We start from the raw sequence: 17,344 nt of genomic DNA, 5'->3' as shown, positions 1-17,344 counted from the left end.
ATTGCCAGTGCATGATTCCAGCCAGTTACAGAATCACAGAATTGAAGGGGTTGGAAGGGACCTCAGGAGATTATCGGGTCCAACCCCCCTGCCAAAGCAGCTTCCTTAGAGCAGGCTGCCCAAGTAGGCATCCAATGGGCCTTAAATATCTCCAGAGAAGGAGACTCTATAACCTCCCTGGGCAGCCTGTTCCAGTGCTCTGTCACCCTTACTGTGAAGAAGTTCTTTCATGTGTCGATGCGGAACTTCATGTGCTCTATCTCGTGACAATTACTCCTTGTCCTGTCCCTGCAAACCACTGAAAAGAGGTTGGCCAAATCCCTCTGTCTCCCACACCTCAAGTATTTATACACATTGATGAGATCCCCTCTCAGTCTGCTTTTCTCCAGGCTGAGCAGACCCAGGTCTCTCAGCCTTTCTTCATAAGGAAGATGCTCCAGGCCCCGTATCATCTTTGTGGCCCTCCGCTGGACTCTTTCCAGGAGATCCCTGTCTTTCTTGTACTGGGGAGTCCAGAACTGGACACAGTACTCCAGGTGAGGCCTGACCAGGGCAGAGTAGAGGGCGAGGATCACCTCCCTTGACCTGATGGCTATGCTCCTTTTAATGCACGCCAGGATCCCATTGGCCCTCTTGGCCATGAGGGCACACTGCCGGCTCATGGTCAACCTGTTGTCCACCAGGACCCCCAGGTCCTTCTCCTCAGAGCTCTTCTCCAGCAGGCCGTCCCCCAGTCTGTACTGACACTTCGGGTTGTTCCTTCCCAGGTGCAGAACTCTACACTTGCTCTTATTAAACCTCATTTGGTTTCCTCCTACCCATCTCTCCAGCCTGTCCAGGTCTTGCTGAATGGCAGAACAGCCTTCTGGTGTGCTGTTCCAGCTTATTTGTCCTGCAATTACCATAGAGGAAAGGGAGTCGTAAAATGCAGGAGTCACAGGTAAAAATCTTTAGGGATAGTGGGAGTGGCATAATACGAATGAAAAACATGCCTCCTAATGCAAACTGCTCCTCTATCCGTAACAATTTTTGTCTAGCTTCTTCGTTGTTCTCCTTTTAAGTGCAAATCAGAATACCATCTAAATGAGATGAAGCCTTCCTTCTCTTTCAGGCAAAGGCTGACAAATCACAAAACATCACCCATGTATTTGTGATCAAAATGTAACTTGATAGTCAACTGAGTTAAAGGTTGATTCTTATAAAACTTAGGCCATCGCCTCTAGGCAGGCTGAGTTTACACAATTCCATTCCCATGTAAGAAACTTGGAGCTGGCCTGTGAAGATAAGCTTCTACTAAATGTTTTTTTTACATTAATTTGTGAACACATGTCAACACTATGTCAACATCATGTAGTGAATAGGGAAAATACTTGAAATCTGAAATTTACTCCCAGAATCTAGGACTATATTGTACAGCTAGGAAATGGAAGTCATATGTTCATTTCTGTATAATGAAAACGATTTCAGCATGAATTCAAATTTGCCAAGATAACTAAGATTCATGAGGTGATGAGAACAGGAGGCTATGTGAGAAAACCTAGCAATAATACCTAGATTAATAGCAAATGGGACTAGGGAGAAGGTGACTGAAGAGAGATCTGTATTTGCAAACCGGTATCGTGATACTGTTTGTCTTGCTTTTACGTTGCTGCTACAACCATAAAATAATTTCACTGTTTCCACTTGTTCTTGAATAATTGTTTGAAAGAAAAAATAAGAAAATGTATTCAAACAGTAATATTTACATTGGGGGTGGAGGGGGAGAAGGGCAAATCTCCTTACCTTTTCCAATTTGGATAGAGCAAGAGAATAGCAGTCTTTGGCTCTGAACTGCATGAATCTCATATTGGCTGGGTGAGTTAGTTCTGTGATAATGCTTAGGCTTGAGAACAACCTGTATTTTAAAAGAACGTTACAGTTATAGCTCTAATTACAACAAATCACAAGTGTAAGGCTCTATATAATGCTATGATTTGTGTTTATGTCCATGTTTTTATTAAGTGCATGAAAACTGCACCTTTTTTGGTACAATGAAAAGCTGTTATAATAGCAGAGGGAACTTCTACAAATACTCTCTGTAGAATTCACAAAGAAGCAAATGTACATTTGAAGGTCAAGCTTACATTCTATTTAAATGCTAGAAAGGAACTACTTAATTACCAGAGCTTTTATTTAATTATTTTTAAAATTACAGAAATCTGTAGGAAATAAAAAATGCAGAACTATTTAGCCTTTTCTTGGTATCCAGTTGTATGTAAACTATACCATTTGATTACAGCTAGCTTATGTACTATTTCCTTTTTATTTTTAGTTCTGTTTATATGGTCTGTGTCTACAGACTGAGTAATCTGGACTAGAATTAGCACTTCTTGGGACTGTAGGAACTTAAAATTGCTGAGCAAATGTATGTTTATGTATATCTGTGTTCTCACAAATATTTTGCATGTGTAAATATTTCAAAGTTAACACTATTTCAGACTTTCAATAACAAAAAACAGTGAAGGAAATTTAACTCTGACCTGGCTGAATAAGAGATTTTCATGAAGCTGACTCTGAAGACCCAAACCTCAGCTATCTCACAAGGAAAAAGATTTGAAGGTTACCCTATGCAAAGGCTACGCTATTTGGACTAGAACTCATTATTTATTTCCTCTGTAAATTAATCTCTTAAGAAAATGAGACATGTATTTGTAATCTCTTCTGATCCTGAAAGTATTTATTTACATATGATAGTAGAAAATTGTAATATTAATGACTAAAACATCCTGGCCTCTGTTTTGTTCAGATAAAAATAATCTGTTACATTTTATTGCTTTACGATCACTTAAGCTTCCTTCTTTGTTATCAGATCATTCCAGAATGATTGGCATGTTTTTATTTCCCCTCACTATACAAAGAAACCTAGAAAATACTCTTTATCCTGGGATAAAATGATTACAGGTCACTAAGAAACTCAGGTGCTATCATGGGGAATAAAGCCATTGTTTGCTACTCGCCATGGGTTGGAGTATTGTGGATGTTACTTTTGGAATCAGCAAATTCTAAGTGGCAACTACTGCCTGACTTTCTCTAGTTCTCAGTGCCAGTGATTCACTATTGTAAAGTATGTTCTCCCAAATGAGTCAATCATGAAGGAGTGTTTTTTATTTAAAAAAAAAATGTCACTGATAGGTGAATACAAACAGATGGTCTACAGATAGCAAACAGCAAAGATTTGCAAGCATTATTGAGAATATTGTAGCATCTAAGACTGTGTCCAGATGGATTTTGAGTATCTTTGAAGAGGAAGAGTCCACAACCCCTCTGCTGAACCTGTTGCAGTCATCCTCCCAGTAAAAATGTATGCATCGAGACATCCCCGAGCTTTTTCTTCTTCAGGCTAAACAGTCCCAGCTCTCCAGCCTTTCCTCATAGGAGAGATGTTTCAGTCCCTTGAACATCTTTGTGCTTTGCTGGACTCTCCAGTGTATCTATGTCTCTCTTGTACTGCGGAGTCCAGAACTGGACACAGTATTCCAGGTGTGACTTTGAATTTAAAACTGTCGTTTGTAGAAAAATTGAAGGATAATTCATGTTACAAGGAAGCCTCTAGCCTAACACCTCCTTCAAAGCATGGGTAGCTATGAGTTCGGACCCGGTTGCTCAGGGCTTTTTCCAGTCAGGTCTTGAAAACCTCCAAGGACAGAGGCTGCGCAGCTTCCCTGTGTGTTTAGTTCTATAGTTTGCCTGTCCTCAAGAGGGAAAAGGTTTTCAGTACATCCAGTTTGAGCCTCTCTTGTCTCAGCTTACATTCTTCCTTTTTTTTCAAGTTCTAAGATGACTGTTAAATCCTCCGTTTGTCTCCCTGTTCACTAGGCTGAGTAAATCCTGCTCTCTCAGCTTCTCACAGGGCATCTGCTTCTGCCTGTGACCACCTTAGTGATCTCCTGTTGAACTTCCTCCAGTTTATCCATGTCTTTGCTGTATCAAGGCTTGAAAATTGGATACAGTGTCTAGGTTCAGTTTAACGTGTGCTGAGTAGAGGGGGATTATTGCTTCTCTCCATCTACTGGCCATGCTCCTATTAACACAGCCCAAGATGCTATCGGCTTACAGTTGTGTTGGCCTTTGCTGCCAGAGCATGCTGTCAGCCCATGCTCAGCTTGCTGTCTGCCAAGCCCCTCAGATTCTTCCCAGCAGAGCTGCTCCCTAACCTGCAATGCTTCACAAGGCTATTCCTTCCTGTGCTTAGTATCTTGTGTTTGTTCTCTCTGAATTTCCTGTCAGCACATTACTTCAGCCTGTCTAGGAGTAGTGGTTAGTGATACTGAGATGCAAGCTTTCTTCTCCCAGGACCTCTAGATTTTGTACAAAATGTGATTTAAAATCTGTCTGCCTTCATACACTGGCAGTATCTTCATACGTCTACACAATCACTTCCACGATGAAAAGGAGTTTTTGAGCAATTGTCTGTTTAAAAAAAAAAAAATAAAAGCTGCTCTGTTCTAGTTCCTCTTCCAGGGAAGTATTTGTCAAACTCGGAGAAATCTGTGGTTGAGTTCCCTTGCAAAGATGTGAGATATGACCTTTGCTTTCTTGAACAGACCTTGACGCAAAGCTTTAACTCTGTCATCTTATACCAATAAGAAACGGTGCTCATCAACCGTTTTTGTGTGGTTTTCTTGGAACCCGAACTTAGTAAGTTAGTGTCAAATCAATTCCATGTCTTTAGTCTTTACCTTCAGTCTTGTGTGAGGAGCTTCACTGAAATATTAATTCATGTAGAGCCTAAATGTGGGGAAATACATTTCAAAAGCTACCTACCAGTATGCGTGTTAATGTCTTATTCCAATAGTTTTCTAGGTATGTTGAAGCTAAAAAGTAGACTTTTAATGATCATGTGATGATAGAAATGCTAACCATTGTTATTTTAGCACTTACATCCCTGCGAGTAACCAAATATTGAATGATTGTATAAGGATAAGTTAATGGAGCTGGCAAACTGGGTGAGAATCTGAATCACTTAATGATGACCATTTGTGGGCACTGTACCCTAAAAGGCATTGTGTACACTTAGGAATTTCTGTAGCTTCTTAGCTTTTACAGTAAGACTGATACCAACTCTCAGTGGTGCAGTAGTTACACAGTCTGCTATATCCTACTAAAGATAAAGCACTTAAGTAATAGAGTGCATACACAGATTAAATACACAGTAACCATACCCTTGAGATGCATCTGTGATACATCTGCACATGTATCATGTGTTTAAAAAGTAAAAATCCTAAGAATGTCATATTCTATAGGTATGAACTTTTATCTATTAAGGAGCTTAATAAATCTCTTAAAGTTCTGAGGAATAAATTTCCTCTTTAAATCCTGATTTCTTTTGCATGAATTCTGCATCATATAGTGAATAATTACTGAAACTTCTGCTGGTTGAAAAGTTTTGTACTGCTGTGTTTAAAGGACAGGCATTCAGGTTTGACAAATAACAGTATAATATTTCGCACTAAGAGTAGCAGTAAATTGAACACCTGATCTAATGATAAAATCTATACAACTAGCAGAAAATCTGCAATTTACTAGATTTGTTAAAAATTGATTTAGTTCATCACCAAGATGTAAAAACTGACTTTGGTTAGGAAATCTATTTCAAACCTGCTATTGGTAAAATTCATACTTCGAGTGCCCTCTAGCAGAATTAGGGGAAAAGACTTTCCAGGTTGTCAAAGCCAGATTGCCTCTTGTCCCTGGTGTAAGGCACTGCCTGCAAGCTTTCAGCACCAGAACAGGCCAATTCTGTGCCAAGATTCTTCTTCTCTACTCCATTCTGGTTTTATATATATATAATATATATATATACACACTTATATATATATATATATATATATATATATATATATATATATATATATATACACTTTTATATATATAAGTGTATATATATATACTTATATATATACTTATATATATACTTATATATATATATACACACTTATAAGTGTATATATATATGTGTGTGTGTGTGTGTGTGTAAAAGTAAATGGCTGGACTGGGAGGAGAAAGCCTTGATCAGTCTAATGGAAAACCTGGGTTGCTGTTGAAATGGTATTTGAGAATCAGACAAGTGAGAGATGCATTTAGTTTTTTCCTGAGCCAAGATGATAAAGTATGTAATGCCATCATAACCTCATTTATAGATGAACCTCATTTGGTGTTGATTGCCAGATCCCAGTTGAACTTTTTAGTTGTTAGATGTACTGCTATAGATTATATAGATACTGCTATACTTCTTGTAGTATTTGAAACATAGGCATCAGAATGCTAGCTTATAAGAACTTAAACAGGACTTCTAAACACCAACATTTAAATCCATTAATATAAAGTAAATATAAATGCTCTTTCCTTAGGCAGAGAATCTGTGCTAGAAACCTATTTTTCTCAGGTACACTTGTGGCTATCAATAGGAACTCAATGGTTGGTGGCTAATTTTACAGCAAGAAGTGAAAAGCATCTCTAGGACACAGCCCCAAACTAGTAATTTCTCCTTGTACTTTTATTTTTGTAATTTTTCCTTAGTTCTTTTCTGTCTAAAGGATTAAAAAAGTCCTTTATAATTCTGTATGACTGAGTCACACTTCTTCACTCCTTTTAACTATAATTAAGTCAGATAAGCTAGTGTCACAACTTTAATTGGTATGGAACAATTTCTAGCCTTAAAGGTGCTAATAACCTTGTCAACAATACATCTAGTTCCTAAAGGGAGTTGAGGGGGGAAAACAACCCTTCTGGAAAAGCAAGATTAATTTATGTAAATCAGGGAATAATGTCAGAACACATTTATTAGAAATGGCAACCTAGGCCAAACAGTATTACAGCACACTTGCAACATCTTTTCAGGCCTGTCCACAGTTCTTAATGAGATCGGTTGATTTGAGTCAATCAAATCAATGAGATTCAGCCTTGGTCTCTGTCTTCTAGGTAGTTTATCCTGCAAAACAGGTAAATGCCACTATTTTATGCTTCTTTTTGAAGTTTAGTTATTTCTTCAACTCTGATATTACATAAAGTATAGTGAATGTTTTGCATGTGTTCTAGGAAAAAAAAATAAAAATTTAAAAAATATATAAAATATAATACTTTACAAAGTTTAGAAAGTTTTCAGAAAAGTTATATTAACTCTTATAACATATTTATTTTGATGTTTGCAAAAAGAACAAGACAGACTTAGAACCATACTAAACTATACTTGGAATTTTACGTTTCATGCATGAGTTAAAGCTGCTATCTAGTTGTAAGCATTGTGCAAGACAACTGAATGATTATACACCAAGTTCTAGTTGGATATTTATGGTGTTACTGCGATTTCTTTTTTATTTATTTTTAGCATTTGACAAGGTAGAACACAACTGTGGAAAAATCAATTAGTCCTTACTGAATTTTGTTATTCAGTTTATATTTCTGTTTTATATTTTAGGGTAAGAAGTATTTCTGGAAAATTTAGTGATGCATATCAAAGTCTCAGTGAGATACTCTAATGTGATATGGTTAATAGTACACCTGAATGTTGCACAGATCAAGTTCATTTTTAATTTTTAATTTGTGCATGATTATGAAACAAACCTATGCTAAAATCAGATACAAATTCAAAAACTAAGCTCAAAGTTAAAACAGGTCAGAACTAATTTCCTATGCAACATTGATTTTGCTCCTTCTGAGCACATGCAATAATGCTGACAGCATTTAGCTATGTAGTTGCAGGTGTATTAAAATAAATCTGTTAAAATACTTTTGTTTTCATGTGCTTAGTTCTCAGAAACTGACAGTTTCAAGAGACTTCTATGCATCTCTCTCCCGTGTTAAATGGACACACAAAAGGGCAGTAGTGTTGAATGACACTGAACCCTCTATATCAAGAAGGTGTTTCATACTTGGCTGTATAGTGCTTATATACACATATGGTTTTGTGAGGGTTTTTTTTGTTTTTGTTTGTTTGTTTGTGGGTTTTTTTTTAAGCAACTAAGAACTCTTTCACAGTTTAAAGTGACTGGTATCCTTAGGTACTTGTTGAATCAATATATTGAATATGCGGTTTTAATCAGGAGTGGTTCTCAGGATTTTTTATCTCTTCATCGTAAAACTGGTTCCTTAGCCCATTTACTATACTGATCATTTGTCACTAAGCATTCTTTTATGGTTCTTAGTCTTTTGTTGTCATACATAATACTACACAAATGTGCCTACAAAACAGGTTTTTTTTTTTTTTTTTTCAAAACCATGTACGCAAAATGCAAGCACTTATAACTAATTTCATAGTAATGCATTGGTTACTGCTTTAGAAGTTATTGCTTTAGAAGAATCTGGTTTTAGTATTGGCTTTAGCATTACTCTAAAAGACTGCACTGAGGAAAAAAAATTTTTCTCAACTAGTTTTGGTCCTAAGTCTTCAAGAGTAGCTTTCTTTCTTTTTCTGCAAACCTGTAAATTGACTTTAAAAAATGATCAATCATCCTGTTTTGGGATGATCATCTGAGATTTCAAAAGAAAATCTTAGTATGCCAAGAAAAGTTTATTGCTAAGATTTATTGCTATGTGAACAGATTTGCCCATATAAGACACAATTTAAGTAGAAATTGAAGTAGAAGAAAAGAAAAAAGAATTATTTCTCATCTAAGTATATAACACATTATTAGATATTTCATGATTAATAATGGTGTATAGATAGATTGAAAAAGTCTCTTACCTAAAAAGTGTTTGAACGTTTACAATAGTCTTAGCATCTGCCATGTAGTCTTCCTCAGCACTCATCGTACTTTCTTTGTCCACCACCACCATATTAGCTGCAAAGGTGACCCCACATCTTAATAAGTCATCTAGGCTTTTGTGTAGAGAAAGAGGGAGAAAGAAACAAACAAGTCACTTAAATATGGAACGCTTGAAAGACTAGTGATGGTTGGTATTGGTAAATCACATGCTGAGTTGCTGGTTCCCTGAATCTCCATGTACATACTATAACCTCCAATATAGTCTGTGTTAAATGTATCATCTTAATGAATTGATAGAATAGAATATGAATAATTATTTTGACTTTGAAGTTATACAGAATGTATTTCAGTAGGTTATGGTCCCTCTTCTTTTGCTAAAATGATAAAACTATTTCAGATTGTTAAAATAAGCCTTTAACACTAATGTGGGAAAACTGTATGTCCTTATGTGCTTCAACAACTCACTTTGTTGTAGTTACTTTTGGCAATAAATGGACCTAAAATGACTTGGGTTGCTCTTCCCCACAACCGTTTGTTTCAAAATGTTAATTAAAAAACAAACAAAAAATAACAGTATGTCTGAGAAACTCCTCTTTTAGGTTTACTTATGTAGTTACATTGTTCTTATCATGTGTTTAGGAGCAGATGTACTTCAGGAAAACTTTTCACCTTGCTGGAATAGTGAATATATTCCAATATTGTTCAATACCTCCTATGAGCTCAACCAAAGGAAACAATCACAGGCAACTAGTGTCTGTTTCCAAAATGAAGCATGTTTCAGTTGTTTTAACAATAACATTTTCCATAGAAACAAAGCACTTTTCTGAAGAGTTTAGGAAGGACTTTTTTGTGATGGCATACATTTGTGTGTGTGTGTGTCTGCTAGAAACGTAGCAATTCTTAAGTTAAAATGAGCAGGGTATTTCATGGTTTCTTGAGGAAATTTGAAAGCTAAATTTTTGCATCCTCATGTTTACTTCCAAAGAGAAAAGCTATTTTGTTATTATATTTGCTTTTCATTTGGCAATTCAGTTGCGTCCAGTGACAGGACGAGAGGAGGCAGTGGGCACAAATTGAAATACAGAAAGTTCCACCTGAATATAAGAGCTCACTTCTTTACTGTGAGGGTGACAGAGCACTGGAACAATTTGCCCAGAGAGGTTGTGGAGTCTCCTTCTCTGGAGATATTCAAAACCCATCTGGATGCCATGCTGTGCAATGTGCTCTAGGTGATTGTGATTGGCAGAGGAGGTGGATTACATGATCTTCAGAGGTCCCTTCCAACCACAACCATTCTGTGATTCTATAATTGATATTATCTATAATATTGTCTTCACCATCCTGATTCATTTTTTTCATTTTCTCATTGATCTTCTAAGGTTCCAAGGTTTCCATATCCTATTATAAATTCACTTTGAAATTTTGGAATAAGGAAAAGGATAGAAATTCTAGGTATTTATTTTACATTTTGTACATATTCTTCAAAAACAAATATATAATATAATTACGGTATAAAAGGTAGTAGGTGGCATCTTTAAATGCTTAGGAAATGTATAGCATAGACATTAAATAAGAAAGGAACTCTGGGTATTTTTAATTGTAGTTCTTAGCTAACGATGATCAGGTTCTAATAATTGCATGTGATTTAAAAACACATTTTGGAAAACACAGAATAAGTATGAACTATATTTTTAAGTCTTGTCATTGACAAAAATAGATGTCAAAAAATAAACTACAGAGTCTGACTAGTTATAGTAGCAAGAGTTTAAAGTGGTTTAAAGTACAACTGTACATGCTAGTATAACTGTAGATTGGAGAACTCTGCATAATCACTTCTTTTAAAGATGGCACACAGCCATTTTAGGCATCCAGCTCTTAAAAAAAATAAAATAAAATGCAATATTTAGGGAAGGGTTTGGTGATTTCCTCTTTGAAATAAATGAAATAAATTCAGTGAATTGTATTAAACTGAATTTCCCACATTAATAAAAACACAAACATTTTTGAGTTATTAATTACTTTGAATACTTTGAGTCAATTTGATTATTCTGCTGGTATGATTTTTTTCTATAGTTATTAGGTAATTTTCTATAGTTTTTAGGTAATTTTCTATAATCATTAGGGAATTAAGAGATTTAAAAAAAAAAAAAAAAAAAAACAATAGTAGCTATTAACAACTCAAGATACCTTTTTGGGTTAGAGAAAAATCTGGAAAGTGAAAAACAGTTCTGTAGATTCACTGAAAATCTCACAATGACTGTGATACTGCCAAAATAAATCTGAAACTGTATCACTATTACAAGTAGTTTTAAAGCTCTTGTTACAACAGGTTGAAACTGAAAAATGTTGAATCTCTAGAATTTTCTCTGAAAAACTGGTTTCTGTTAATTCAGGACAGCAAATTAAGTGATTGATTTCCATCTGGAGAATGAGTATTATGGGCAGTATTATTAGCTGTGTAGTGAAGTAAACCATTTTCTTTGATTTGACACTCTATACAAGGGATATTAGTAAAATGCTAATGAGCAATTGATCCATTCATTTCTGCCTGATTTTTATGTTAAATCCATGTGGCTAAACTTAGAGATGCGAACATGTATTAGCAGAATTTCTGAAGACAGGACTAGGCGATTATTTTATGTAGCAGAAAATGAGGACTGTTGGATACATTTAGAATTATCATTTTTAGTATGTTCTATAGCTATCTTTGCTAAACCCCAGTCTGTAAATGCAAACAAATCTGACAAGTATTGGATGACACTAGAATCAGGGCTATTATCTGTCAATTTCTAGATACATATTAATAAATTGTTGTTTTGTTTTTGAAGATACTAACTTGCATTCCCTCTCATTCTTTTCACTAACTGTATCCTTCAGAAATCAGAAACTTGAAATCCTAAACTGTTGCACACAGACACAAACTATGCATGCAAATAGATCATCTTCAAATACAAGACACATTTAAACATGCATTGACAATACACAGAACATACCACTGAGCACTACAATGTTAAGTTTTCTAACAGTTACTTCACCTACTTGTCGATAGAGCCCACCATGTAGTAAACCATTGGAAACCAACAGATTGCATCCAGAAAATGCATATCTGGCCTAAGCAGCAGATGGGATTACAAAATGAAACACAATATCACAACAGCAGCATCTCTTCTAAAATACTTCAATGTGATTCAGCATGTGATTTTTTTACAAAATAAAAAATAAACTTTTTAAAGACATTGGCAGTATTATCTCTTTAAAAAGGAGATAGGTTTGCAGAAAGCTGTGAATTAACAGTTTTCTGTAATTGTAAAGAATGATCAGAATTAACATGCTTATATTAATAAATGCACCTCTTAAATCAGAAATTTTATGGCACAGTACAATTTCAAATATAAAAACGAATGACTGATTCCAAAGACATACTGCCAACTTATACTCCAATGCATGAATTAGCAGTATTTAAAAGTAGAATCATCATTTGGTTTTAGTGCCAATAGTGCCAGTAACTATTCAAGTTGATGAGAAAATCTTAGAGGAAACCTTATTTTTAAAACAGAACATGAAATCTAATATTATTTTATTGTTTCTTTATTCAGAAGTTTTAGTGGCTTTCTTTTTACATACTGAGAAATGAGTGAAATCTTAAAACATGAGATATATGTCAGAATGGTCATACTGTAATAAATTGCTACAATAAACAGAAAATAAGAATATAGCAACAAGGCACGGATATTTTCGTCAAAAGTAGCTGAATTCCTAAGTCCAGTGAAGTAATTTAAAAATTCCAATTGACTTGAATGGCAGCATGAATTCTGCCTAGTGCACGTATGAAAAGCACTTTCGCTTTTCAGCTAGGCCTCTGCAGCCTCACTGAATGATGGGAGGAGTCAAAGAAAATGCTGTGTAGAGAGTGCAACACTAAGGGTATTAGTTTAACAACCACAACTTTAATTTCTGCTTATGAAAAGTGTTTTTAGCTGTAAAATATCACAACAGTGTTAAAGTATAACTCAGGCACTATAGTAAATAGGACACTAGAGGTCACTGTGTGCTCGTATTTTTAATTTAAATTTTATGCCATGACACATATAAACATAAAACATTTGTTTTGCAAACACCAGCATATATAGATACATTAAAGAGCTGTTTGAGGCTAGGTAGGATACTTCACTGAAGATCTGTACGTAAAAAAAATCACTTATAATAAACCAGAACATATATATGCAAACAAGTGTCAGTCTGGAATCAAAATCTGTACATTTCTGTTGCTACCATTTCTTTAAGTCACAGTTTGGTCTAATATTCTGCATCTGGCTAACCTCTATTTGCATGTCTTCCAGATTGTGGTTGTACATACTTAAGCATCACCAAAGTGCTGCAAAAAAAAGTTGTATATTCAATGTGAACTTGTAAGTGGTCTTGCTAGAGAATTTGTCTAATAATAATTCCAGTTGTCACCATACAGATGTGGTATTTACAACAATATTTCAGGTTTTAATCTTCTTCCACGATTTTATATAATCACAGAGAAAGGGGGGTGGGAGGTGGGTCCTAATGGCTTAAAGAACTGCTTATCTTGTCTAAAATTATTAATATTCTTATCTGGTCCAGATGTTTAAGTGCTTTTTTGAAGTTAGGGTTTGAAGTGCTGTTTCGTAGCTATAAAACTGTTGCACGGATTGATCTTTATATAGCAGTTATGAAGTTATTTAATTTTAGGAACTACTCATTTTATTTGAGGTGTTTTAAGAAATACCACTGAAACATCAGCAGTCAATAATAAGGACATAAAAATTTTGACCTTTTACAGTCAGCAGAAAGTCAATGTTGTACGTGACAATGCATATAGGGTACTATTTTTTGTCACCAACTTTGCAAACTTATACGTGCCATAATGTTTTTGATTTTAAGTTGGTCATGTGAAGAGTGATCATCTATCAAAGTAATGGTAAATGATTTTAAAATGTTATCATAAAAAAAAAAAAGAACAATAAATAGAGAATAATATTTCTAAAGTCTACGTACGGGTTATCCAGGAGTAATACAATGGGATTTAGTTCTTTCTTCGGTCGGTAATAAGCTCTGAGTGGCACAATAAAATTATATAAGCCATTCCCAGCAGTTTCTGCTGCAACTATAATCAATTTATTTTTGAATCCATAGGCTTTGGCATCTTCATAGTAGTTATGCTGGCACCCCTAAAATCAAAATAAGAAAAAAGTTCAGTGGGTATGAATCACAGAATCGTCTCAGAATCGCAGATTTATCTAGGTTGGGAGAGACCTCCAAGATCACCTAGTCCAACCTCTGACCTAACACTAACAAGTCCTCCACTAAACCATATCCCTAAGCTCTACATCTAAACGTCTTTTAAAGACCTCCAGGGATGGTGACTCAACCACTTCCTTGGGCAGCCCATTCCAATGCCTAACAACCCTTTCGGTAAATAAATTCTTCCTAACATCCGATCTAAAACTCCCTTGGTGCAACTTTAGCCCATTCCCCCTCATCCTGTCGCCAGGCACATGGGAGAACAGACCAAGCCCCACCTTGCTACAGCCTCCTTAAATGTACCTATAGATTGTGATAAGGTCGTCCCAAGCCTCCTCTTCTCCAGGCTGAACAAACCCAGCTCCCTCAGCCACTCCTCATAAGACTTGTTCTCCAGACCCCTCACCAGCTTCGTCACCCTTCTCTGGACTCTCTCGAGCATCCAGAGCCATGTCCTTCTTGTAGCGAGGGGCCCAAAACTGAACACAGTACTCGAGGTGCGGCCTCACCAGAGCCGAGTACAGGGGGAAAATCACTTCCCTAGCCCTGCTGGCCACACTGCTTCTTATACAAGCCAGGATGCTGTTGGCCACCTGAGCACACTGCTGGCTCATATTCAGCCAACTATCAACCAATACTCCCAGGTCCTTCTCTGCCAGGCAGTTTTCCAACCCCTCATCTCCCAGCCTGAATAAAGACTTAGCTGTGACATTGAAGGGTTTTATGACTAGAAATAGAAAATTGTATCAGCTGACCCGATACAGACCTGAGTAGACATAAACAAATACTTGGTGATGAAAAGGGTGAGAAAACTTAGTAGGTACTAAATAAAGCTTATCTCTAAGCTAAAACCAGAATTTAACTGACGCAAAAGACAAATGCAAATGCAGTTTCATGCAGTAACAGAAACTCCTTTTACCTTATCTAATCTTAGACAACAGAAGGGTACTTTTTCATGCAGAAGGTGACAAAATGTGGGAGAGCTTCCAATATAAGGAGAGTAAGGAGGATAGCCTTTGGCATACCTAGGGGAGTAGAAAAAACATTTTTCAATATAGCCAATTACTGAAACACACAATTGACTTTGCAACTGTTCTATGCAATTTTTTACCTATGTCTAAGTTTTGTAGCTATTTGTAGTTTAATAGACTGAAGTGTATAAAGCTAATAAAGAATGTATTTTGTATCTTTGACCAATTCTATAAAATTTAATGAAAGCTGTCACATTTTTGTGGAATGAAGGAAATCTGATTGGTATTTTTTTGTGTATAGGCATCTTTAGAATTGGGCTGATGTATTGTAGTTCATTGCTCTAGTGTTTTCAATACACATACAAAAAATTTCTAACAAAGGAAAATAAAGATATAAAAAAGCCTAGAAGTCATAGTGGGACTTCTTCCTTCTCCATTTGTCTTTCAAAAACTCAATAAGACTGAAAGAGGCCATTACCTTCTTTTACCTGAGATGAGCTTTCTAATTGGCTTTCATTTTTAATAATCTGGGTGGTAGCAAGGAAGACTGTCACTTGCAACAGAAGTTAGAAAGTTTTTCAGTTGTACATACATGATATGTACAATATCCACAGCCATCAGGGGACACTGAGAAAATAGGAAGCCTTTTATGCTCTGTTATTTCAGTTTGAAGACTGAAGATGACTTCTTATATTATTTTTTTCATTGGATTTTTGTGATCTTCCATGGGACCTCTCATACTTCCCGCTGTTGGAGATAGGAAACTGTGCTAGGTGAGCCATAGGCTTAATTGTGTATTTCAGTTTTAATATCCCTGTCAGTATTCCAATAAACATAATTGCTTATCTGTACAGCAGTTAAAGGATTTGTTTTTGAGCATTTATGTGAGCAATGCATCATTACTTTCAGTAACATACATATAATTTAGATTAGTTTGCCTCATATTGCTTTTTTTGCTCCTACGTTTTGAAGTCAGATGCTTATGCCTATTGTTCTACGTTAACAAGCTTGTTAAATGACCTGATCATCAGGACAGAAGTACTTATCCATTTACAACTTAGTTAAGTAGTCCTTATAACTATGGAGTGTACAAAAACGCTCAGGAATGTTACTTTGTCTATGCTATAAAATAAATTGCTCTACACATCTAAATCTTTAATAGAGTGTAGAAAATCTCCAGTAAATGGAGGAGTTGATCTGTTTTTATTTCAAAATGGGCATAACAGTCTTCTGCTAACAGACAATGGCATTTCTTAAAAAGGAAATGTTTCCATAACTGGCCTTTGTCTCTTGCTTGCTAAAACTTGGATTGATCTGCGTGTCCTAAAATTATCCATGCTTGTTTTTACATGCTATTAGTATTTCAAATACTGTTTCGTTTATATTGAATATACATACTCTAAGCCTGCAGAGACTTCATCATCCGATGGGGTAGTTTCATCTTCTGACTGGTCACTTAGCAGGTCACATGTCTGAAGTGAGGAAGAGTCTGCAACCTCCAAAACAGGTGCTATGCTGGGCCGTCTGCCCTCTTTACCTCCCTCAGAAGGAAGAGCTAGTGTAGGTCCGCTGGATGTTCGACATCCTGTGTCTTGTAAATCGATAGCCACTGTCCCTGAAGTAGTGTTGAAATTGTTTTCTCAATGTGGTTGTCAAAACATTTAAATAAGATTCCCATATTTCATGGGGATTATCTGACCCACACACCCAAAGATTGAAAGGAATACTGTATTGATTATTTGTGTTTATTGCATTAAAATATAACAAATATTTAAACTATACTTGAAGAAGCCCTTTCCTGAAAAACTGCATTTTCTCTAACCAAGAGTATATATACTATTTGTAATTAATCCATATTGTATGCATCTCCTATAGATTTATTTGATTGATGAATATCATTTAATAATAGTTATAAATTTGCCAATGCATGTAACAACTCACTAGATATGTTCATATTTCTAAAATCTCCATGAGAAGTTGACACTTGAATTCTTACTTTGTTTTAATTCACTTTAATTTTTAATTTCCAGTGTCTGTTTTAACTTTAAGACGTTATTTTCTGAAATGAGAGAGAGAGAAAAAAAACTTGGACGGGATTGTTTATCTCCTTATTTGTTGTAAGATCTACTAGTGGTTGCCATGGAAAAGAAGAAAAATCTTGATGGAAATTACTAATGTGTAATTACTTTATTAATTTGTACTAAATCAATTTATTCTATTTCCATGTATGTGAAAATCATAATCTCCATTCTAAAAAGTACTTATATTTTTGATGGTTTTAATAATAGCGTATTTATATGAGCATGCATGTGTGTGTGTGTATATATGTATATATATATATATATATATATATATATA

At 35.5% G+C, this 17,344-nt stretch overlaps 1 protein-coding gene across 8 annotated transcripts in view; it reads right to left on the bottom strand.

Annotated features, from left to right (window-relative positions):
• Positions 1-17,344, bottom strand: part of KCNT2 (potassium sodium-activated channel subfamily T member 2) — a 150,269-nt gene that overhangs the window by 27,723 nt on the left and 105,202 nt on the right. For all 8 annotated transcript variants that reach the window (XM_082766176.1, XM_082766175.1, XM_082766177.1 and 5 more), the window contains 5 exons: positions 16,385-16,601; positions 14,935-15,040; positions 13,770-13,942; positions 8,723-8,857; positions 1,783-1,894 (listed from right to left, as the gene is read on the bottom strand). In XM_082766176.1, the coding sequence (XP_082622302.1) occupies positions 1,783-1,894; positions 8,723-8,857; positions 13,770-13,942; positions 14,935-15,040; positions 16,385-16,601 (743 nt within the window). The remainder of the gene's footprint in view (positions 1-1,782; positions 1,895-8,722; positions 8,858-13,769; positions 13,943-14,934; positions 15,041-16,384; positions 16,602-17,344) is intronic.

This window comes from Aythya marila (genome assembly GCF_965140915.1).
Source record: "Aythya marila genome assembly, chromosome: 8".
Taxonomy (NCBI): Eukaryota; Metazoa; Chordata; class Aves; order Anseriformes; family Anatidae; genus Aythya; species Aythya marila.
This window is presented reverse-complemented; position numbering and strand designations above follow the sequence as displayed.